This window comes from Hermetia illucens, chromosome 4 (genome assembly GCF_905115235.1).
Source record: "Hermetia illucens chromosome 4, iHerIll2.2.curated.20191125, whole genome shotgun sequence".
In the NCBI taxonomy this organism is placed as follows: domain Eukaryota; kingdom Metazoa; phylum Arthropoda; class Insecta; order Diptera; family Stratiomyidae; genus Hermetia; species Hermetia illucens.
In genome coordinates, this window is record NC_051852.1 from 14749079 (window position 1) to 14772366 (window position 23288).

General features: G+C 44.0%; 3 protein-coding genes across 5 annotated transcripts in view; 2 read left to right on the forward strand and 1 right to left on the reverse strand.

Moving 5' to 3' along the window:
- LOC119653827 (1-acyl-sn-glycerol-3-phosphate acyltransferase beta) overlaps positions 1 to 3547 on the forward strand; it is a 79364-nt gene extending 75817 nt beyond the window's left edge. For both annotated transcript variants that reach the window (XM_038058870.1, XM_038058871.1), the window contains exon 4: positions 2664 to 3547. In XM_038058870.1, coding sequence (XP_037914798.1) covers positions 2664 to 3070 — 407 coding nt within the window. In that variant the 3' untranslated portion in view covers positions 3071 to 3547. The remainder of the gene's footprint in view (positions 1 to 2663) is intronic.
- Positions 3548 to 11190: 7643 nt separating this feature from the next.
- Positions 11191 to 12283, reverse strand: LOC119654990. The gene is made up of 2 exons (XM_038060655.1): positions 11999 to 12283; positions 11191 to 11942 (listed from the first exon to the last, which is right to left on the reverse strand). The coding sequence occupies exons 1-2, from the start codon at positions 12024 to 12026 to the stop codon at positions 11353 to 11355; spliced, it is 618 nt and encodes a 205-aa protein (XP_037916583.1). The 5' UTR covers positions 12027 to 12283; the 3' UTR covers positions 11191 to 11352.
- A 5648-nt stretch (positions 12284 to 17931) lies between these two features.
- On the forward strand, positions 17932 to 19159 carry LOC119655343. Of its 2 annotated transcripts, none has more exons than XM_038061192.1 (3): positions 17932 to 18089; positions 18448 to 18565; positions 18621 to 19159. In XM_038061192.1, the coding sequence occupies exons 2-3, from the start codon at positions 18538 to 18540 to the stop codon at positions 19034 to 19036; spliced, it is 444 nt and encodes a 147-aa protein (XP_037917120.1). In that variant the 5' UTR covers positions 17932 to 18089; positions 18448 to 18537; the 3' UTR covers positions 19037 to 19159. The 2 variants fall into 2 exon arrangements, with proteins under 2 accessions (XP_037917120.1, XP_037917121.1); XM_038061193.1 differs by having other exon boundaries at positions 17941 to 18089; positions 18451 to 18565.
- The last annotated feature ends 4129 nt before the right edge of the window (positions 19160 to 23288 follow it).

Sequence of the window (23288 nt, forward strand, 5' to 3'; positions counted from 1 at the left end):
TTCGCTAAATCTTCAGTAACATTAGTAGACGACAAGTTCAATTCATTGGCAACCATCGTGACACTCAATCGACGATCGAAGTTCAACATGAGTTACATTGTTTGCGGTTTTGCTGCTTAACGGCCGCGCTGAGCGTTGTTCGTGTTGAACCTTTCCCGGCCTTCTTTAAAGGCTTTTAATCACCTCGAAATTTGTGAGTAGGGTAGAGCAGATTCCCCGTACGCCTCAAGAATCATCTTGTAAATCTCCTTAAAAGTAGGAGTTTCACTGGAGCGAGTGAAATGGGCATTTAATTCGTTCCGTAGATACAAGTCTGCAGGTCCGGATGGCATTATTCCTGCTCTAGTAATAGAGGGAATGGATGCCCTGGGTCTACACATTCGGAATATATACCGCGCTTGTCTGGCACACGCTTATATTCCAACCAGCTGGCGTGATGTGAAGGTAATATTTATTCCCAAACTAGGAAAACAGGCAGTACATAGACGCAGCAAACTTCCGACCCATCAGTTTAACTTCCTTTCTGCTAAAAGGACAGGAAGAGTCATAAGTGAAACATATATCCCAAAGTGACAACTTCACTGTAGGCAACAGGCCTACCAGAAAGGAAAACCCACGGAGACAGCACTCCATGAGCTAACGGCAAAAAATGAGAAGGCAGTGTCCGATAAAGCATACGCCTTAGACGCATGCATGGACATCGAAGGCGCCTTCAATTATGTCTCATTCGCTGCGATTCGTATCGCGGCAATACAGCATGGAATCGATCCGCTGTTAATCAGTTGGATCCTTGACATGCTAGAGTGGAGAAAGATCTACATATTGGTCGGACAGAAGTCTATTGAGGCAGGATGTCTTAGGGGTTGCCCCCTGTGATGGCTCCTGGTAATGGACACCTTGCTATGGCTCCTGGAAGGCACAAAGGTCTTCGCACAAGCATTTGCAGATGATCTAGCCGTAATAATTATCAGCAAGTTAGCGGACACAATATGTGACCGCCTGAATGCAATACTACATGTAATCCACACATCCTTGGTGCTTCCATTATGGACTCACGGTGAATGCTACGAAGATTGGACTAGTTATGTTATGTTGTGGGGCAGCTACATGCTAGCCACCCTGGCAGGACAAACAGTCAAATATTTAGGAGTACATCTCGACTCCCAAGTTAACGTAAAAGCACCATATCCAGAAACAATACCAAAAAACTGTTACAGATTGCTCTGCTGGTGTGGGACTGCGGTAGGTAAGACCCGAGGACTTTCACCTAACGGATTCATTGGATGTATACATCCATAATAAAATCCACTTTGATGTATCCATGCATCGTCTGGTGGCCCAGACAGAACTTTGCTAATCACAGAAAGTTACTGACGCAGATTCATAGGCTCTGTTGCCTAAATATTACTGGTGCAATGAGTAGTGCGCCGATTGTGGCGCTCGAAGCTATTCTAAACTTACCCCCAACCCATTTGGAGGTGAAACGGGAAGCAGCTAATGACGCAGATAGGCTTGATATTGTTGGCGCGTGGCAAGACCGTCATGTGTCCATCTGGAAATTTCTTGGCAAACATCAGGGGGCTCTGATGCCCGCCGATCATATGGTTTCCAGATACGTCTTTGAAAAGACCAATTCCGTCGTAATCACCAAAAGAGAAGAATGGTCGATAAAAGGCCAAGGATTTTTTTAGGTTTACAGACTTAATAATCTTGACGGGTCAGGGTGGAAAACGGATCGGGCGTAGAGGTGTTTTCGAGAAATCCGATTATAGAACTGGCCCGAACCCTCGGAAAAATGACAACCATATTCCAGGCGGAGGTATATGCCATTTTATTAGCAGCAAAAGAATTTTTACGGCAAAAATGGAGGGGTCCCATAATTCGAATTTATTCCGATAGTCGGGAAGCATTATCAGCACTAGACAGCAACGACATATTAAGCCAGTTGGTGTGGAGTTGTCATCAGATGCTGCAGAAGCTTGCCCGACTGGACGAAACATTCCTGATGTGAGTGTCAGGCCTCTCAAACATCGCTGGTGATGAGGAAGCTGACAGACTGGCTCGAGGGGCCAGAACCAGTTTTTGGCATCTGGCCATCTACCGTCAAATCTACTATGAGAGAGGAAATGACAAGCATTCACGCAGCCGAATGGAGAAATTTGAACTTCTGCCTGCAGACGAACATTTTTGTGAAGGAACCCGGGGCCCTTGTCCCTTAAGAAGTGGGACATGAAAACCCTATTAGGGCTCTTAGGGGGACACTGCCCCTTAAACTACCATATGGAAAAAAATCGAAGTGGCGGTCTCGGCCATATGCAACCAATGCGAGGAGGAAGAAGAGACGGCCCTGCAGTTCATATGCAGCTGCCCAGCCTCAGACTTCAGACGAAAATACCTTGATAGGTTTTTCTTCAATGAAGAATGTGCGCCTTTTGTTTTTGGCGAATGTTCCCAGATTCGTGAACGCCGTCAGCGAGAGGCCAATGAATAGGCGATCTCCAGGGTTAGTCCAATGGGCAAGGGTCTGAGTGCTTGGAGCTGCGGATTACCGCTGTTTGGAACTGTTCGCTATTTCGAGTGTCTATTGTACATAGTTATTAATATGTTCCTCTATCCTTTCTGAGTGCTTCTGATAATATCGTTTTTTTTTTATCCCTTTACAGGCACACGAAGAAACACCGGCGAAATTCATCCATTCAAAAAAGGAGCATTCCACATGGCCATAGAAGGCCAAATTCCTATCTTACCGGTTGTATATAGTTCATACATGACATTCCTCAATAGCAAAAAACAAATACTCAATTCCGGTGAAATTATAATCACTGCACTACCAGCCATTCCCACCAAAGGTCTAACAGTAGACGATATTCCCCGTCTCATGGACGAGGTGCATAAACTCATGACAGAAACCTACCAAAAGACATCACAAGAAATCCTCTCACGTAAAAAAACAGCAAAAATTGCCGACATTATCAATGCAACGTCTATCAAAGAAGCCGGAAAGAAAGAGGAGAAAGTCGATGTTAGTATCAAAAGTAAGGGACTAAAGGACGTAATCAGAGCACAATAGGGCCTAATCACGGTGTCGGGACAGACAAACAGACAGCAGTGTGATACTCGTATAATATTATTGAATTTAAGATTGAGAGATACCAAATTAAAACGGTCAATTTAATATTCTTTTCTAGAGTATAATTAAATTATATTAGAATAAAGAAACGAAACTACTCTTTGAAGAGTAACTTCAATAATTCGGTAAAATAATCTGCTATTTTTTGGGGGTCGACCTCGCTACCGAGCGAGGCAAAGGCTAAAAAACGAAGATGGTGAGGAAGAATCTGGTATAATTTTGTATAGAATGTGGAGTTAATCGGGTAGACAGTGTATTCTTCGTTTAAAATATTGATAAGTGATGTATGTATAAAAACTTGTATTTTTTTGTATTGTTAAAGTCGATATTTAAGGAGTTATTTTTGAGTTTCTACTTTGTTTTTTTCCAAAACTCAACATGCAATAAACTTAGCAGTGGCTTATTGCACTGATTCTATCTGATTTTTTTTTTAGTTATTTAGTGGAAATAACGGGATCTGTCTTAAGCGATTACGTTGAAAAAAGTTGACTTGCTCTCCTTATTTATCAGAGAGTCCAAAAACTACCTACAACTGCCAAACTTCAAAACAATATAGATTTTTGGCGATAGATTGGTTTTCTGTGATTATCTGATGATGATATCTTGAATGGTAGCATCCTAGCACTTCAGTAGATTTTTTCTACAGGTGATAATTGTGAGTGTTCAGGCCGCTTTCTACAGTGAAATAGCAAAGCTAGTGGTAGATATTGAAAATAATTGAATCATTACAACCACACTAACATCATCGATGAAGAACCACAGGACAAGCGGAATTTTGCAGTGGGCCTTCCAATCAAGACGGCGTGAAAGACCAGCGATGTGCTGCAGAGTTATGAGATAGTATTTTTCACCGACGGATCAAAGATAATCCGCTGAGTTGAAGAGAGAACATTCTCAAATACGTACAGCTAGCTGAGAGGCACTTGCGATACTGGAGGTCTGTCGAAGACTGGTCCATTCAAGAGTAACATGATCATTTCGACCGACAGCTAAGCCATCCCTAAGGCTTTATACTCAATGGCAACTTCCTCCATGCTGGTGTGACAATGCAGAGACCCGCTAAACAGTCTTGGCGACATGCCCAAAGTTACACTCCCCTGAGTTCCCGGCCATAGAAACATAGAAGGGAATGAGCACGACAACAGACTGGTCGGGTGGGGCTCAGCCTTTGACAGTCCCTCGGTGGGTGATGTCTCCGTCCCGACTGTTGAAGGGGGAGTCTACTCGCACTATTACTGTATTAAGGCAGTTTGCACGGAGTATTGACCTATAGAAGACCATGCCGCCAAACTCGACATAAGTTGCAATTTGTATTGCCGAAGTTGCGAAGAGTCCCTCAGGTATTTTCTTTCTGATTGCGCCGCTCCAAGTAACGCCAGGTCCAGGGCACTAAGTAAATAATTCTTCAAGAACCTCAAAGACATCCCTGGTTATAGGGTACAGTAGCTGCCTTTGAAGGTCTGAGCCGGCTAGATTCTGCTCCCCTTGTCCTTCTACAACAGCTACGGTCTCAAGAAAATGTGACATAAAAGCGAGTCATATGGCTCCTCCTTGTGCCCGCTTATAGCTACCTAGCATGCCCATTGGGATGGGGCTTAAATCATCATCATATCATCAAAGTAGGCGGTCCCTTTTACAACAAGCAATGAATATTTTGGATGTATAAATGTAGCTAGCAACCTACATATTTTGAATTTCAACGGTAGCAGCACATTCAATAGGGACTGACCTCACAGTTATCGACAGTGGTTTGGTCTCTGAAATGCGCGCAAATTTCTCCACAATCGACGATATAGGCTGGACATTCTGGGGTGGTCAAAGGGTAATATAGACCCTAGGACGAAACGTGGATTGATGCCCACGATGGAGCATAAAACCCGGGAAACGCCTGCTGAACCAACACCAACAGCTCTACTACCAAACGCTATCTCCACCCCCACGTGATGACCGTTGGGAGCTCTTTCTTAACGAAAAGCTGCAGACGGAGAAGGATGAAAGCGAGTCTCCTGCGTCTAAAAACGGGACAAATTGTAACAACTGGTCCTCCAGGGCTGACAATCCTACACGGAAAACAACTTGTTATGAAGCCACAACAGGAGCCTCCGACTGGACGGATAACACAACGACAAAGGAATAACGATTTGCGCATTTTCTGATGGCACGTTCGCTTCCCGTACACAGATGGAGCTGCTAAACACCTAGCCGATACCATGTCCTAATATAAGCCTGATGTAACAGCGTTACAGGAGATGCGTTGAACAGGAACTGGTTTCCTGGAGAAGAATCACTACAGCATATATAATATTATAGCGGCCATCCAATAAACCATGTGTTCGGAGTAGGTTTCTTAGTAAGCCAAAAAATGAAACCGGCTGTTATCGGCTTTCAAAACATAAGCGGACAGCTATACACTCTGCGCTTACGAGGCAAATTTAGAAATATAAGCCTCATTAACGTTCACGCCCCTACAGAGGAGGCTGCAAATTCAGAGAAGGATACCTTCTACGAGGCAGTAGAACGAACCCTCGAAATCTCTCCCAGATATGATATGAAAATAATACTTGCGGATTCTAACAGCCAACTAGGGACGGAACCTGTACTCAGGCGATACGTTGGCTCCCATAGCTTACACGAAAATACAAATGATAACGGACTGCGGATTATTCAATTAGCAGTGTCACACGAAATCGTTGTTGGAAGTACCTGGTTTGCGCGGAAAGCGGTCCACAAACATACATGGGCCTCTCCAGACGGGACCACTTTCAACCAAATTGACCACGTGTTGATTGAATGCCGCCAGCTCTCAGCCTTGATGAATGTCAGAATATATAGTGGGGCCAATATAGACTCGGATCACTACCTCGTTGCCATGGTGCTCCGAGCTCGAATAACAAAACCGCCCAGAATCCCCTCTGACAATCAGGTGCGAGTTAGCACTGAAGTCATCCACAACACAGCCCTCCGCAACCCCTATAAGAGGGAAATGAATGCCGCAATAACCGCACTCAACAAAGATCCTGAAGATGAAGCATTAACAAATGATCTTCACAATCACCTGAAGAACGTTATCATAAATACGGCCACAAAGATACTTGGTCCCAGCCGTAAAAAGAGTCGAAAAGGCTGATTTGACGATGAATGTAAGCTAGCTACGGAACGGGAGAATTCCGCATTCCGAGTAATGTTGCATTCTCAAAGGACCCGGGCACGCGGGAAGATTTATCACGAACTCCTTCGAGCGGAGAAGCGACTTTACAGACGGAAAAAGAAGCCTGGGAGAACCAATAAGTCTGTGAACTCGAAAACTACTGGCAACAACCGTGCCAGGCGCGGAAGTTTGTCCAACAAGTCAGCAGGATGAACCTTTACACATCTCGATGTTCATCCTGCCGAGACAAAGAGGGGAATCTGATTTCCGACAGAATGGGTATATTAAAGCGATGAGTTGTGTATTCTGATGAACTGCTCAAAAACCAAAATATCGGCGAGTTGGAGGTCCCGCCAACTGAAGACGACGGACAAATACTGCCACCACTAAGTATAGAAGAAACAGTCCGTGCAATTCATCGGCTTAAAAATTATAAGTCGTCAGGAGCCAATGGAATTACAGCCGAATTGGTTAAATATGGAGGCGATCAGTTACACCAAGTGGTTCATCAACTCAAGGTGCGGGACAGCGAATCAATCCCTGACGATTGACATTATCTGCCCCATACATAAAAAGGGAGATATCATGCAGTGCAGCAGTTATAGAGGTATCACGTTGCTGAGTACCATCTATAAGATATTCTCCGCTATCTTGCTAGGCCGGATAGCTCCATACGCCCAAAACATCATTGGTCCATACCAAAGAGGCTTCACTTCAGGCAAATCAGCAACAGATCAGATTTTCTCTCTACGGCAAGCGATGAAAAAACTTGGAATATGGACATTAGTTGCACCATCTTTTCATCAACTTTAAAGCCACCTATGATAGGATTTTTTTTTTTTTTTGGGAGTAGGGTAGGTGAATGCGTTTACGCACAGAGTGTTGGACTCCCGCAACAGCACGCTGGCGGACTATCAACTAAACACCTCCCTGTCATTAGAGATGATATATAGCCAGGGTAAAACTGTACACGGCCATGAGAGAATTCAGTATCCCAACGAAATTGATAAGACTGACTAGGTTGACCCTGATCAATGTGCGAGGCCAGATAAAAGCGGCAGGATCACTCTCGAGACCATTCGACATCAACAACGGTCTACGAGAAGGGGATGCCCTATCATGCGTCCTCTTTAACCTGGCCTTGGAGAAAGTGATCCGTGATGCTGAGGTAAATGCAAGAGGTACGATCCTCCTTAAGCCCACCCAACTACTGGCCTATGCTGACGATATCGACATCATGGGAAGAACGACCCGAGACGTACAAATTGCCCTCATCCAGATGGAGCAGGCGGCGCGAGATCTTGGGCTGCACATTAATGAAGGCAAGACAAAGTATATGGTGGCAACGTCAGCACCAAAAATCAACCAACCAACAACATCAAAGTGCACTGGTCAAACGGGAAGAATAAAGATAGGAGACTAAAACTTTGAGACCGTTGATAATTTCTCCTATCTAGGGTCGAAAATCACAACCAATAACAGGTACGACGATGAAATCCACGCACGGTTTTTGGCAGCTAACAGAGCCTATTTCAGCTTACAAAAACTGTTCCACTCGAAACGTCTCATCATAGGGTCAAAGCTCTTACTGTACAAGACAATGATCTTGCCAGTCCTCATGTATTCCTCGGAGACTTGGGTTCTTAGCAAGAAGACTTACGATCTCTTGACGGCGTTCGAGAGAAAAATTCTTCGAAAAATTGTTGGTTGTTGAGGATGGACGATTCCGTGGGCTACATAATGACGAAATCTATGAGCGATACTATGACCGTAAAGTTGTGGATAAAATCCGGCTCAATAGGTTACGGTGGGCGGGTTACTTAATCCGTATAGATGAGAATGACCCAGCCCGGAAAGTCTATAAGAGCAATATCTATGGTAGAAAAAGAAGACAAGGCAGACCCTGCCTGAGATGGAACGATGGCGTAGGTCAAGACGCCAGACAGCTTTTAGGGATATCGAATTGTTAAACCTCGGCGCAAAATCGGGATAGCTTTTGCTGTGCCGTTGATTATGATGATGATGGCATAATATCAGAAGGAATCAATACTATTTTCAACGGCTAAACAATTTCGCCGAATTTGTTGTTCACTTGACCGAACCATTTGTTGATGAGCAACAAATAGTAAACAAACAAATTTTTGTCAAGCTTGGGCAGTATAACGTAAGGAGACAAAAATATAACAAGGAAACCAAATGACAAATGTGAAAATCTTAACGTGGAATGAAAACGGATTGCAACAGCACCTACAAGTGCTGGAAGTCTTTGTTAGTACTGAGAAAATATAGATATGCCTTATCTCAGAAAGCCACCTGACGGGGCCAAAAAATGCTAAAAAATCCATGGCTTTGCCCATATCATACAACACATACCAGTCGACAAGCTAGAGGGGGAACTGTGAGCTTCGTTAAAGAGGATATCAGACACCAGGACGAACAGAAAATTGAACATGAAAAAATGCAGCTTTTGACTATTGGTGTACAACCATTTAACAAAGTCGACCCTTCCATTTGATCGGAAACTCCTTTACTTTAGGTAACTTTAACACAAAAAATGGATTCAGGGAGTCTCGGTTAATAACATCCTGAGGCAGAGCGTTATTTGAAGCAGGATGAAAAGTAAAATTTCCACTCCAGCGGTAAGCTTACATATTGACCGATTGGCATAACAAAAACATCCAATGTCATTGATTTCTTCGCAACTAAGGGAATATCAAACGAATACATCCATGTTGTCAATAATGAAAGTATAATGTCCGGCCACTGGCCAGTTATGATGCTGGTCAGCGAAAAAGCGAGGAGAAAAACCTATCTTTCCAGGCTGACTAATACACAAAGAGAATAGGCAGGCAAATCAACACTGCTTATCAACTCGAGGAGGAGATCCATCTGCTAATAATGAAGATACAACAGGCGGCTCCTGCTCATCATGGACTAAATAAAAAATACACCGACTGGTCTGCAGAGGCTAGCGAACTAATTGCACAGAAACGTAGAGCTCGCAAACTTTACCAAAGAAATCACACAACGGAAAGGAAAAAAACCCTAAACTTTCTAACAAACAAGTTAAAGACCTTAATTAACAAATATAGAAACAAATCCTTCAGTAGATATGCCTCAAATCTTGCAGCATAAAAACACAAAAGCTACTCTCTGTGGAAGGCTGTGAAAGATCTAAAAAGACCCAGACATCAAATTCCACCTATTAAACGGGCAATGGGTTCGTTCTGCACAGAATAAGGTATCTAGAAAGTACCTTCCAGTCTCTAAATACACAAGCCTCTACATGCGTAACGTCAGTCAGAAAAGTGAACCATTACCCAACGCGCCGTGTACAACTAAATGTGCCACCTAATAAAGCTCCTGAATATTAACTTATTACGCGAAGGATACTGAAAAAATTGCCAGGAAAGGGTCTAGTCAAATTATTACAAATAATCAATGCAGCTTTTAGATTACAATAGGCCCCTCGACAATGGAAACTGACCGAAGTTATAGTGGTCCACAAAATGGGGAAAGAGCCAAGTAGAGTCGAATCGTATAGCCCAATACCGCTACTCCCTACTATAGCCAAGATATTTGAAAGGCTTCTCTTTAAGAGGTTGAAGCAAATCATTGTGGATCGAAATCTAATACCACCTCACAAATTCCAAAGGTTCCGCGGAAAGCACTCCGCAATGCAATCGATGCGCAGGATCGCGAATCCGAAAAAAAATGCAATAGAAAAAAAGCAGGTATGTTCAGCCATTTTTCTCGATGTCACCTAGGCGTTTGATAAGATGAGGCATCAAGGTCTGTTGTATAAATTGCATAGGGACCTCCCAGAAGAATTTTTCGTATGCGTCAGAGCGCCTATTCAAAGTGAAATACGAAGGAACCTGCAATGAACTGAAAAAAGAATGCAACTGGTGTACCGCAGGGGAGTTTTATGGGCCCAGCGCTGTTTTTCTTGTATACCAATAATATAGCTGAAGTCAAAAAAATGACATTTGCGGACGACACGGGTAAAACTACGGAAGACGCAGAAATAAAGTTACAAATAGCTATTGACAACATTGTAGAATAGATCAAGAAATGGAAAATAAAATTAAACGAAATCAAATCAAAGAACATTAAGTTTTCGAACAAAAAAGAGAATCCAGTTAAAGTCATCATAAACGGACAAGATGTACTACAGCCGAGTGAGGTCAAATATTTAGGAATGACACTCGATGCTCAGCTGGAAAAGACGCATCTTCAGAAAGGACGAGCTAAATGCCAAATACAGGCAGATGTACTGGCTAATGGAAAGGGATTGCCCAGCTGACCATCGACCACAAGCTGTCTATTTGTAAAGAGAACCTAAGGCCCATATGGAAGTATGGCATCCATTTCTGGGGCTGTGCCAAACAATCAAACCTGAAGGTCATACAAACGTTCCAAAATAAAGTGCTTAGAAGCATAGTAGACGCTTGCGGGTTCATTCATAATGAAGATCTGCATAGGGACCTGACAGTGTAGTTGGTTATTGAAGTCATCAAAGACCAACCAATAAATATAGCCACCGACTACGATCACATGAGAATAAAGAAGTCCGAAAATTGACTGATATCGCCAATATAGTATAATGAGACGACTGAAAAGAATAAAGCCAAACGACTTGCTAACATAAAGGCTACCTAAAGATATAAGCTACTGAGAAATAGCCAATTCCATAGCGAAGCTAATCAAAGCGCTGGAGTGGACCACATGGTTTTCTTCTAGTAAAAACGGAACGTAAATATGCAAAGAAAGCTGCTGGAGGGGGGAATCTCAGTGGTAGCTTGGCTCTCAAAGATCGTGAAACTTGAGGTTAGTCTTTTGAAGATTTTCACCTCTTAAAAAAAATAAGTAAGCTGAGAAATTAAAAGCAACTAAAGAAAAGTTTATGTCCTTGGCTTAAATATCACGATTTTACTAAGTTTTTGAAAAGATTCCCAATTTAAATCAATATTTGGTAATGTCACCTATTATGAACAATAACACAAGCAATCTTAAATCTAAACAATAACAAAAACACAGGCAATAAATAATCTGACAAAGAAGATAAATTGAACTAGCCAGTATGGAACCAAAAGCACACAGCCCCCATAATCACATCAATATCTGCTTTGGACGTAATACCAATCTCCATCAGATCCTCCTCCGTGAGAGACTTGAAGACTTCATAATCGATCTCTTCTGCCTCGAACAATGGAATGTACTTCCGCAATCCTTTCTCATTGAGGATCTTCCGCACTTTCGGAGATAGTGGCTTCGGGACTATTGGAGATATGTCTGTCTTCACTATTACCAGCGGCCTCTTTTTCGGGGTGGTCTTCGCCCCTGCTTTTTCGGTATTTTCAGCTCTAGCGCTTGGGTAATGCGGGGATAGATTGTACTTCCCAACAACATCATTAACAAAGTGCTTGTCTTTTAAGGCCATTTCGGGTGTAACTAAAAATTTAATATTCTGGGAGTGATTGACCGATTTTTCATGAGATTCTCCGGTTGAAGATAATTCAGGTCCAATGTCCTGTGAGGATGCGTCCTGCACTTTTGGAGTTTTGTGGGTTGGAGATATTTTAGGCTTATTTGTTGGTGTTACAGCGAAGAAGAATGAATTTCCTGGTACGGGAGTCAGTGGAGTCAATGGTGACTTCTCATCTTGAAAGATAAATGTTAGTAATCATTGCAGTAGTCAAAATTCGTTATTAAATCACCTCGATATGCACGTTGGTATTCTTCCATTTTATTTTAGTAAAGGTTATTTGCCACTCGTCAATAATATTAAAAGATATCTCTTTGGATTAGCTACGAATTTTATCAAAAATGGTCAAAAATATGTAGGAGAGTTATCTATGCATATTCTGCTTAGTTCAATTGAACAGGTAACACCCAGCAACAACAATTTATAATATTTAGAAAATTCGGTAGAATATGTAGGTGACATTGCAAGAAAACAAAGATCAACTGATATAACAGGACTACTAGCGGCGTTCACATTGTGAGGACAATTTCTCTAACATATTGTGTCGGGTAATTTGTGTAGAGTTTACAGTCACCGAGCACATTTTACACACACTTGTAACTGTGGAGAAGTGCTTATGAAAATAAAGTTTCTATGATTTACTCCCACATCTTTCGGGTGAATTTTCTCTCCAACCACCATTTAGGTCGTCCTTCTCCTCCTTCTTTGTTCCTTCAGCTATTGTCCTGTATTTGCGCGATTGCCGAGCAAACCGTGAGCCACTTCTCCTCAGACCTCAGCATCTCCGCAACTAAGTTCTCTGGACTTACGCACCTGCCCAACATTTGGTTTAGACTCCTTCTCTCCATTGCAAATCTTGGGCAGTGAAACAACACATGCTCTGGATCCTCCGGTATACCACCGCATCAAGAACCATTCGGAGAATCATCCAACCCAAAGCGGTGAAGATATTACCTGTAACAACCGCCGTGTCCCGTGAGGAACTGGGTAATGCAGTAGTTGGTCTCCCCATATTTCCGCTCAAGCCAGACCCTCATGTTAGGAATGAGCCTGCGCGTCCACCGACCCTTCGTAGGCTCGCCCCATCTGCGTTGCCAGAGATCATGCAACTCTCACCTTGCCACATTTCTACGCTCTGTCTCTCCCTCCATACGTCTTGCATGGTACAGTACACTTATTTCTTTCGCCAGAATGTTGACAGGGATCATGCCTGCCACCTCCAATACTGCCTTATCTGGTGTGGTTCTAAAACCATTGCAAACTCTCAAAGCCATCAGCTGGCAAACCAAGGTCACCTGCCCACACAGTACTGGCTGCCTTTTGGCATGCATATTCTAGGTGTTCCCTAAAGCTCAATTTGATGTCAATTGTCACTTCCAGGACTTTCACTTTCACAGTGCTATTTTTCATGTGGTTGGTTATTAACACCGCTTCCGTTTTCGCCTCCGCCAAGATCAGCCCGACTCTTTCTAGCCAGGACTTTACCGATCTTACTGTTTCCGTCGATCCTCCACATCTTCTAGATGTTTTGCTGTAACAACCACAGCTAGGTTATCAGCAAAGCCGACAATGGCAGTCCCCTCTGAGACGAGAAGGTATGACCATGTACTCTTGGGGGCCCTCATCTGTTCCGTACCAGAGAGTCCTCTCTGAGAGATACTTTTCCACCAAATTCAATAAATACCCGAAAACACCTATGTCAACCAACGCCCCTTTAATTCTGTTCCAGTTGGCCGAGTTGAACGCGTTTTTGACATCCAACGCCAACATGACACAGCAGCCGCCAGAAATCAGTGGGCTTTTTGCTAGGTTTACTACCATGATAATTGCGTCTACTGCAGGGCGGTCACGTCGGAAACCAAGCTGGTAGATTGCCTGGTGGTCACTGTGAGTATAGTCCTTACTGGCAGAAGCGGCACTGACGTATGTCAGATTCATTATAGACCACAGGTACCTCCCACGAAAAGCGTACGAGACCCCAACATTCGCCTCTACCACGTCTACCTCCACGAATACTTCGAAGAGAACACGGCCCCTCACATTAGTTGTCCGGCTGCCCCATTCAAGAGCCCAGTCATTAAAGTCGCAAACGTCCTCTTGCTTCCAAAACCAGAGCGACAAACATCGGCTCATACTCGGTAAGTGTAGCGCTAAGTGAAGCATACCAGATGTAGATGTGGACGGCTTTCGCCTTGGCTCTGATGAAGCCTTCCTCCGGATGCTCCATTATTCCTTCGAAGTCTTATTCTCAACAAGCCCATAGCGCTGATTGGCCCGTTTGTTCCATGACAACATCGATGTTTTGCTCGCGGATGGTTTGCGAGAGTAGATCCTGCGCGGCTTCGTAGTGGTTGATTTGTATCAACCTCATCTGAGGTTTGTGTTAAGGACTCTTTTGTATTCCGGGCACCTGCTGCTGCCTGGAATGCGCCGATCGCCCACATCCTCCTTCCTTTTGCAAAGTAAGCAATTCGGGTCAGCTCCTCAGTCCTTGCTGATATGGCCTTCCACTCAGCATCTTTGGCATTGCTTCGACCTGCCATTTGGACTAGTGCATGCCTTCGAAATGTGACTGAAGTCAAGGCATCTAAAGCATCGCTTCAACGCCACTTGTGCCCTAAGTCGACGCATAACCCAGCCTATTCTCAATCTCCCTGCTGCTAATAGTTTGGGTACTGTCTCTACTGGTAGACTGATAATGGCGGTTTTGTGTTTCCCCATAGGCTTTCCTCAGCATTTTCACTGCTAAATCTTGTAATCCGACAAGATCGAACTACTTCTCCAAAGCTTCGTGAAGCTCCTCCTTCGTGGTGATTTCATCTATATCCTTCCAGATTATAGAAATCTCCAGCCTGTTAGCACTTATGTCGGCTTCCTATCCTAACGATATTCCGATTTGGCTCCAGAATTTGTCCGCAGTTATATCCTTGAATTTCTTGAGCTCCAATATAAGATCTCCCTTCTGGGACCGTCTAATGCGGCTGACATAGTCTCTGAAGTTGGTCAGTTCGAGATGTGCCTTGACTCTATTGAGAATGTCAGGATATGACACTTGACCTCGTTTGGAAATGATAATTACCTCCGGTCTTATCTTCCTCCGCTCATTTCTTTTCCGTCCACTTTTCTCCAGGCTTCCACATCCGCCTTTGGAGGTCCGGTCCCTTTACTCGGGGTCAACAGTTTCGCTGGCAACTTCAGTCGTAGTCCTCATGCGCTCCGCCTTTTTAGGAGTTGAATCCTTTGTCCTTTTTGGGGTTTGCTGGCCTGTTGAGCCGTTCAGCTTTTCGTGCAGTCTCTTCCCCGGTTTCTCCACATTTGTATTTTGAACAGGCGTTACTTGAGTCGCTGGTTCACTTTTTCTTTCGACCGCTATCCCCCCTGTCGTCCTGGGTTTTGCCGTATGCCAAACTAATGCCTCTTATCATGACCCTTATGTCCTGGTCAATCTTCCTATGCTCCTTTATGAAGTCACACAGCCCCACTGTCCTTTTACCCTTGGCAGTAAAGGCAGCTGCAGACTGATCGTCGCCTAAAACATCACTCAGCCTGTACTTATCATCGGCAATTAGGGCGAAGTGAAGCTATTTTGAAGTGGTGAAAAAGATGGGACGATTCACCTAAAGGACGCTGAACTCAGAATTATTCCAAATGTGTCAAAATGAATTAAATGAAGGCACGATGAAGTTAGCTACAACCTAACTCAATTCTTTAGTAGACAGGGAGGATATCGTTTACACCTTTATCCCTTTGGGCGGAGATGAAAATTGACGACAGATCGCTGTTGTCACCCGAGAATATCGTGGACCACATGCAAGCCTTTGAAACATCTTGCAGGTTGATGGAAAAACAAATGAAAGTGATCCACAATGTGCTGAAGCAGGAGAAGCTTCAGAAGAAGGCGATAAGTACCAATACGAGCCGCAGTTCGTAGCTGATCCTGCCTCGTGACGTAACACCGAAGTGGAAGTCCCGCGGGATAAGCAAAGGAGAAAAAGGTGGGTTCGCCAGCGCCTGCAAGGGAATCATAATCGCACTCAATTTCACTATGGAAACAGAGAAAGTTGTCGCTGCACGTACGCAATTGATCGTTGCAGGGAGCACAACTGGACTTTCGCACAGTCTTGGATGTAATATGTGGCCGAGTGCATCGTCACAGACGTTATAGTTGAGCCGCGGAGTTCCAGATGTAAGTCCTAAGTTTGTATTCGTGTTCAAGACGGGCAGCATTCTTGATCGTTGGTTGGGATTCTGCGAAGCGGAGCAGAAGTTTGGCGAGCAGCGATTTCTAGACTGTCCCGCAAGCATCTTAGAAGCTACAATGACTAATCAATTTATAGAAGGACTTGTAATATCGGAAAGCTGAGACCGTCTCTGTTAAAATCACAGAATTATATTATTGTCCACTCCAGTGTTCCGCTTCTGCTCTGCTCTCTCTCTCTCACCATGGACAAAGTACACGAAGTGTTCGCACGCCCCGTGGTCACGGAGGTTTCTCGAGACGCGGCTCGCGAGGTCCACGAGCTCAAAGCAATGGTGACGACACTTGCGGACGCGGTCGCCAAGCTAACAGTGACGGTAGGTACTTTGCGTTCGGGTTTTAGCACTCGATCGAGGTCTGCTTCCCGAAAAGGGCGGCCTCGATGATTTGCTGATACCACTATCGGAGCTCAAGCGACTGCCTTGGTGCACCTTTAATGCAACAAAAAACTATGCTCGCTGGGTGCCTCGGCTACCCGAAGCGCAGTACCGCGTTGCCTTATAATTTTTGACCCCATGAGCAAGCATTGCTCCCTGGACATGAAAAATGCATTCAATTCAGCCAATTGGAATCTAATACGGAAATCCCTAGCGAAGGTTGGTACTCCTGCCTATCTCGCTGCTATCGTCGATAGTTACTTTACTGAAAGGAGGCTGTGGTATGACACCGATGACGGACCCCAGGAGTACGTTGTTCCCGCGGGTGTCCTGTATTGGGCCCATTACTTCATATACAACGATGTACTTAATCTTCCCCTTCCGGAGGAAGTCACAGTGGTGAGTTACGCTGACGACATAGCGCTGGTTGTTGTCGCAAAGAATCTCGAAGATGCTGAGTTATACCCAAGTGAGGCAATCAGCGCTGTTAAAAGTTGGCTAGAAGAGAAATTACGCCTGTGTTGGAATCGGGAATCATATCATCACTTCCAAGCCGACCATCAAATACTTGGGAATGATGATAGCCAGGAAGCTCAGTTATAAGCAACACGTACAGTATGTTTGTGATAAATCATCCACTGCTGGTATGGCCTTGGCGAGGATGATGCCGAACGTGGGAGGGCCACGGCATACCTCTAGGTTGCTTATAACCAGGGTGGTGACCTCAATCATGCTCTATGCGACCCCAGTTTGGAGGGAGGCGTTGCGGATCTCAGTCAACACTAACAAACTGAGTGCAGTCTACAGGAGAACAGCCCTGAGGGTATGCTCTGCCTTCAGGACTGTGTCAGATGATGCAGCATTCGTCATCTCTGGAATGATGCCGATCGACATCTTGGCAGATGAGATGGCGAATATATATAATACAATGCGAAGCCAATCTCTCCCTTATTGCAAACGAGGAACGCTGAGAGGGAGAGATCCATAAATAGATGGCAAGAGCGGCGGGAACTTTCGGGAAAGGGTCGGTGGACTCACAGGCTCATTCCTGCCATCAAGGAGTGGTTGGGGAGACGACATGGTGAGATTAATTATAATCTCACCCAGTTTTTCACGGGGCATGGAAGATATCGCCAATACCTTCACAGGTTTAAATTGGAGACCTCACCCGATTGTCCAAATTGCGATGGAGTCCCAGAGGACCCAGAGCATATATTCTTCCACTGTCCGAGATTTGTGGAAGAAAGGAGAAATCTAGAGGAGACTCTAGGAGAGTATTTACCTGGCTCGTTTTTTGGCCCTTTCTATGGAGACGAGAAACGTCCTTTTAGAGCGTTTCTCGTACTTGGCCTATAGTCTACCGTTATATTTTACTAGAGGATATAAATTCTGATTACCAGCACTCTATGTTTATAAATAAGAAAACGGTGATATGCATGTTCTTAGTGAACATACTGTATAAATGCGCGAACACAATTTGAGCAAGATTTCTTTAGAAAAATGTCTACACAATTCAGGTCTCACTTTTTTCATGGCAGCCCTTCAAACCTAGTAACGTTAATTCCAGTTGATCCAGTTTTGTACACGCGTGGAAAGAGAAAAGTTATTATGACTATCTGATACGTTATTTAGTTCATTTTATTCATAGGAGAAGTGTCTTTCGACCTCTGGAAAGGAGAATTACTTAAGTATGTTTTTGTATTATATTTTATGGATTTAATTCGGATAACGATCAAACAAAAATTGAATTTGAATTTTAAAAAGTATTAATATTTGATAGTGCGCACTAGAGAAAAACAAAACTGTTCGAATTTAGACAATATAGAGGGGAATCCTACGAAATTTGTTTCAATGTGATCAGCAGACCCTCTTTGGAAACGTTTCATCCAAAATAGCGTTATAAAATCCGGTTATTCCCTCTGTTGATTACGTTTACTTCGAGTTTTCAATTTAGTAACAGATAATCCCTTGCATGAGCCGGTGAAAGTCAAGCATAAAATCAATCCAGTGCTTTAATTTGAATAAATTTGTAATATTTAATCTCAGTAGCAAGGACATCCCTCAGGAAGGGCTTCCTTTGTTCAGTTCAACTGCTAGCCGGATATCTAGGTTTCTGTGGAAAACATCAATACTAAGATGGATGCATATACACGTGTCTACAAAGGTAAGTTCTCCCACCTCAAAATTTCAAAAATCAACTCTAACAAAATTATTTCCAGATCCAAAATCACCATTGACTCCGCTTGCTCCTTTGGATGCACGAAACTTTACCTTCGTACCGGAGTCATCAGCAACCGTAAGAATGCCAGTTACCGCTAAAACACCCTCGCCAAGACCAAAGGTTTTAGAAGTACCCAGAAAACAACAGTGCTGCTGTTCAATGAAGACACAGTTCAGCCCCAAATATGCTTCGACGAAAATGAGTTTCTCTGCACAATGTTCTAACGTCCCCATGCCAAGATGCTCCACAAAGATCGTTAAAGATTCTAAATCTCCGAAGCCTTGCAATTCGGTACCGTTCACGGCATTAGAAAAAAACTTGCGTGACGAAATAGGCAAGATGCAATCTCTGCTAGCGGATGACCTCTTACGTGCACATCTTAAAACGAGGTCTGACAGAACTAGCTACAAATGAGGATGAGATGTCTATCCATATTACCGCTCCTTGTTCCGTTATTTACTAATTTATGTTTATTGTTGTATGAAATTTTATTAAAATATGATTTGAATAAAGGAAAAAGTTATTGACGAAGTTAAATGTTCAAGAAGCAGCTTATTTTCCTCATTCCTGGGGGCGAATCGTCGGCCACATTAGAGACCATTTTTCTTGCTTAAGAGATTGGGGCAGCAATGGGCCATGGGATAACGCATTGAGAGCTTTAAGAGCCCCCATTAAACGGGAGTGGAGAAGGTAGGTTGACCATTGTCAACTATGAGGGCAGGGCTATTCCAAAAACTAACAAAAACCGAAACGCGTTGGTCTAAGAAGCTGTAATGAAGTATCCCGGTGCCCCATTGTAACTTTGTTAATAATGGTAGGATTTCCACCAAACTTTCCAGCAGGCTGCTCCATCGAAGCCCATATTAATGTAAAATTACGAGCTTAAGAGGGTTTGGCAGTAAATTGAAAAGATAGATGGAGGGTATCTCGGACCATAGACGTAATATAGAGGCATCATCATGATTTTTTGCAGATTTTTCTTGTGGGTAGTTAGTGGGTCTAAAAATGGCCCCTTAATTTAAATGACCTCTTTACGACTCCGTCACTCCCCCGTTTCGCAATCGGCTTCAAAACTAAGACTAAGTGATCGAATTATGCACCGTCGCAGCTGATGCAGTCGGCGAGGCGCTGAATGCACTCTTCCGGAACGTGTTTTCGATGTCTTGAAAAGCGGCATTAATGTACGCCTCCAACTCTAGCAAACTGCGTGGTCTACGAGCGTCTTGTTCTTCACGACACTCCAGAAATAAAAATCCATGGAGGTCAGGTCAAGGGAACGGGGAGGCCATTCAATGACCCCATGCCGACCGATAACACGTCCCTGGAATATGTCATCTAAGTAGCCACGGACCATGACTGCATAATGCGATCGCGAATCGTCTTGCTGGAATTACAGGTCATCAAAATTGAGAAGCTGCTGTGGATATGTGAAGTTCCAATACAGTGAATCCCGATAACTAAATCTGTGCCTCGTCCTCGTCGGGACACAGGATATTCGAAGAGAATGTAGGATCGACTGTCAACTGATTCTAGATGAGTTCACAAGATTGCAGTCTTCGATCCGGGACATCTCCATTGAGGGCGTGTATCAACCGTGACCGATAATTTACACAGTACCAGCATACATCAATACGGTCCCGTTCCATTTTTACCTTTTTCATACATGTTATGGTGTTAGCAGAGCATTTTTCGGCGGTTCACGACCACAGAACGCAACTTGTTCAAAAATGTGAAAAGACGTTTGGACCATCCTGTATATGGGCTTTCACGATTCCCACCTTCCCGCCAAATTTGCAGTCAATTGGTACAACAGACAGTAAACTGATTTTAATAAGGTTTCGTTTTCAACTAAACCTTAAAAACGGTTGGACCGGACACCTGGAGCCAGAAAACTCGTGACTCGAATGGCGCAATTAAGGGCTTAAACTGCTTGACACTTAGTGCTTGGATTAGGTAAAATCCGGCATCCTCAGAGATTGTGACAGCACGAATTAATTTTCCTTTCCAACCTCCCCGAGCACCACCTCTCTTTATTTCCTGGCACATCCCCGTATGTAAAAACCGACGCTCACCATCCCGCGGTTGAATTTGAAGCGGAGCTCCCTCGTTCAAAACCCAAAACCAAGCGTAAACCCACTAAGTTCAACTTCCGCAAAGCCAATTTTGACGGCTTTAGCGTCTTTCAACTGGGTTCATATATTAAATAATTCATCGTGTGAGCAAGCTCTTAACACCTTCTACAATATCCTCTCTGATCTCCTCTCCTGTTATGTCCCTTCTTCCCCTCCCTGCCTACGTTCTTTCCCAACTTGGTTCACAACGGAATTTCATATTAACATTCGCTTGAAACATACACTGAGGAAGAAGTTTCGGGCTTCTAAAAATGACGCCGACCTTGCTCACTTTAAAGCTATACGATCTACTGTGAAGTCAATGGTCAGAAAGGCGCGTAAAAGGTACCTATTGAGCGTCGAAGCCGCCCTTGCCCGCGGCAACTTAAAACTCTTTTGGTCTCACGCTCGCAACTCTCGTAATCCAACTCATCCTGTCCCTTCTTCTATCAGCTTCGCTGACTGCACTGCCAACTCCCCACAACAATCATGCGACCTTCTCTGCACCTACTTCTCTTCAGTGTTTTCTCCCTCGAGCCCTTCACCCTCTACACTTTTCATAACCACAGACTCCTCCGAATCACTAGCCATTCCTCTCCTTACGCCTTCCTTGGTTGAGTTCCTCATTGGTAACCTTGACCCCAATGTCGGACCTGGCCCCGATGGGCTTCCTAATCTCTTCCTCCTTAACTGTAGAAAACACATTTCCCTCCCCCTGTGTATAATCTACAACAAAAGTCTAGACGAATGCTACTTTCCCCGTCTCTGGAAAGAGGCCCTTATCATTCCTATCCTCAAGAGCGGAGACCCTTCCCTTGCTGTGAACTACCGCCCCATTTCCCTTCTCTCCTCTTGCTCCAAAATCCTAGAAAGATACGTCAACGACTGGTTGACCCCGCACTTCGGTCACCTCATTGTCAAAGAGCAGCATGGTTTCGTGAAACATAGATCTACGGCTTCAAATCTTCTGGTCTTTACCAACTTTGTTGCTAAACGCTTGAATTCACGACAGGAGGTACATGCTGTTTATACTGATTTCTCCAAAGCTTTTGACACCGTTGACCATAACATTCTTCTCTCTAAACTTTCTTCGCTAGAGTTCCCTCCCTCAGTCATCTCCTGGCTTTCCTCCTATCTCTCATACCGTTCCTGCAAAGTTTCTTTTCATGGTCACTCATCTCGTTCCTTCTCTCCTTCCTCTGGTGTTCCCCAAGGCTCTATAGTTGGCCCGCTACTCTTCCTGTTTTTTATCAATGACCTCGCCTCCATCCTCACCTGTCCGTATTTGCTTTACGCAGACGACCTTAAATTGTTTGCCTCTGTTTCGTCTCCATTGGACTGTGCTCTCTTACAATCCAACCTTGATAATTTAGCCCGTTGGTGTTCGGTCAACAAGCTAACACTGAATGTCAACAAATGCCACTGGATGCGCTATTCCCTGAAACCCTCCCCATCATCCTTTTCCTATTCTCTCAGTGGTCAACTCCTTTCACTACTGACCTCCTTCAAAGACCTGGGTGTAATATTCGACGATAAACTTCGTTTCAATTTCCACTTCGTTGACATCATCAATAGAGCTTCCAAAATGTCTGGTTTTATCCTACGTTCCTCGTCCGACTTTACCTCAATCCAGCCCTCCTTAACACTCTTCAATTCCCCTGTCAAAAACATCCTTGAATACTGCTGTGTAGTCTGGTCCCCCTACCGCATCCGTGACGGCCGCGCTCTTGAAGCTGTACAACGCAAATTCACCCGGACCCTCTTTTATAAAAAGAACCTTCCACGGGTTGATTATCCGTCACGACTCCGCGCCCTCAATCTCCCCTCCCTACAGCAACGCCGTATTTTCCTTGATATGTGTACTCTTTTCAAACTCTGCAATGGTCTGATGGACTGCTCCGCCAACTCGGATATTGCTCTCCGTATCGCCTCGTCTCATGATACACGTAATGCGGACATTTTTGATGTGCCCTTCGCCGAGCTCGAGATTTACTTTCACTCTCCGATCCAGAGGTTTTGCCGGTCCTACAATGCCCTACAGCTTGGTTCATTTGATTCTCTGTCCCTCTCTAGCTTTAAGCGCAAAAATATGCCATTTACTTGCTCCTCCCTCTGAGGACAATATGTAATAAGAAATTTGCTTTCTGTGTATTGTCCTCATTAAATAAATAAATAAATAAATTAAAATAAGGATTAAATGAAAATAAAATATGAATTCCGGTGTAGAGGATGACAAGCCCGATTATGAGAAGAGTAATCATGAATAGCTTCACTCTGAATGATTGTGACCCGCGGGGTCTCGGGGAGTAGGTGAGGAAAGTGCACGAATTTTGCATTTTTGCAGATTACTCGATGAGGAAACTATCACGACACTTGGCAACTAGGTATAAAATGTATTTCGATAAAATGAGATGAAGGAGAAACTTAAGATCCGTTACGGATAATTGGCGAGAGTCGTGTAAATTTAGAACTGGGCCGGACTACCGTCATGAACAGCACGGCGTTGAAATCGGGTCTGTTCGACGTTCAGATGCTATGATTTTCGGGAGCATAGT

Excerpts from the sequence above, each read along its gene's own strand:
- LOC119654990 (XM_038060655.1), bottom strand. The coding sequence starts at position 12,026 with ATGGAAGAATACCAACGTGCATATCGAG. Across the intron at positions 11,943-11,998 it reads ATACCAACGTGCATATCGAG|ATGAGAAGTCACCATTGACT; the intron begins GTGATTTAATAA and ends TTATCTTTCAAG.
- LOC119655343 (XM_038061192.1), top strand. The coding sequence starts at position 18,538 with ATGGATGCATATACACGTGTCTACAAAG. Across the intron at positions 18,566-18,620 it reads ATATACACGTGTCTACAAAG|ATCCAAAATCACCATTGACT; the intron begins GTAAGTTCTCCC and ends AATTATTTCCAG.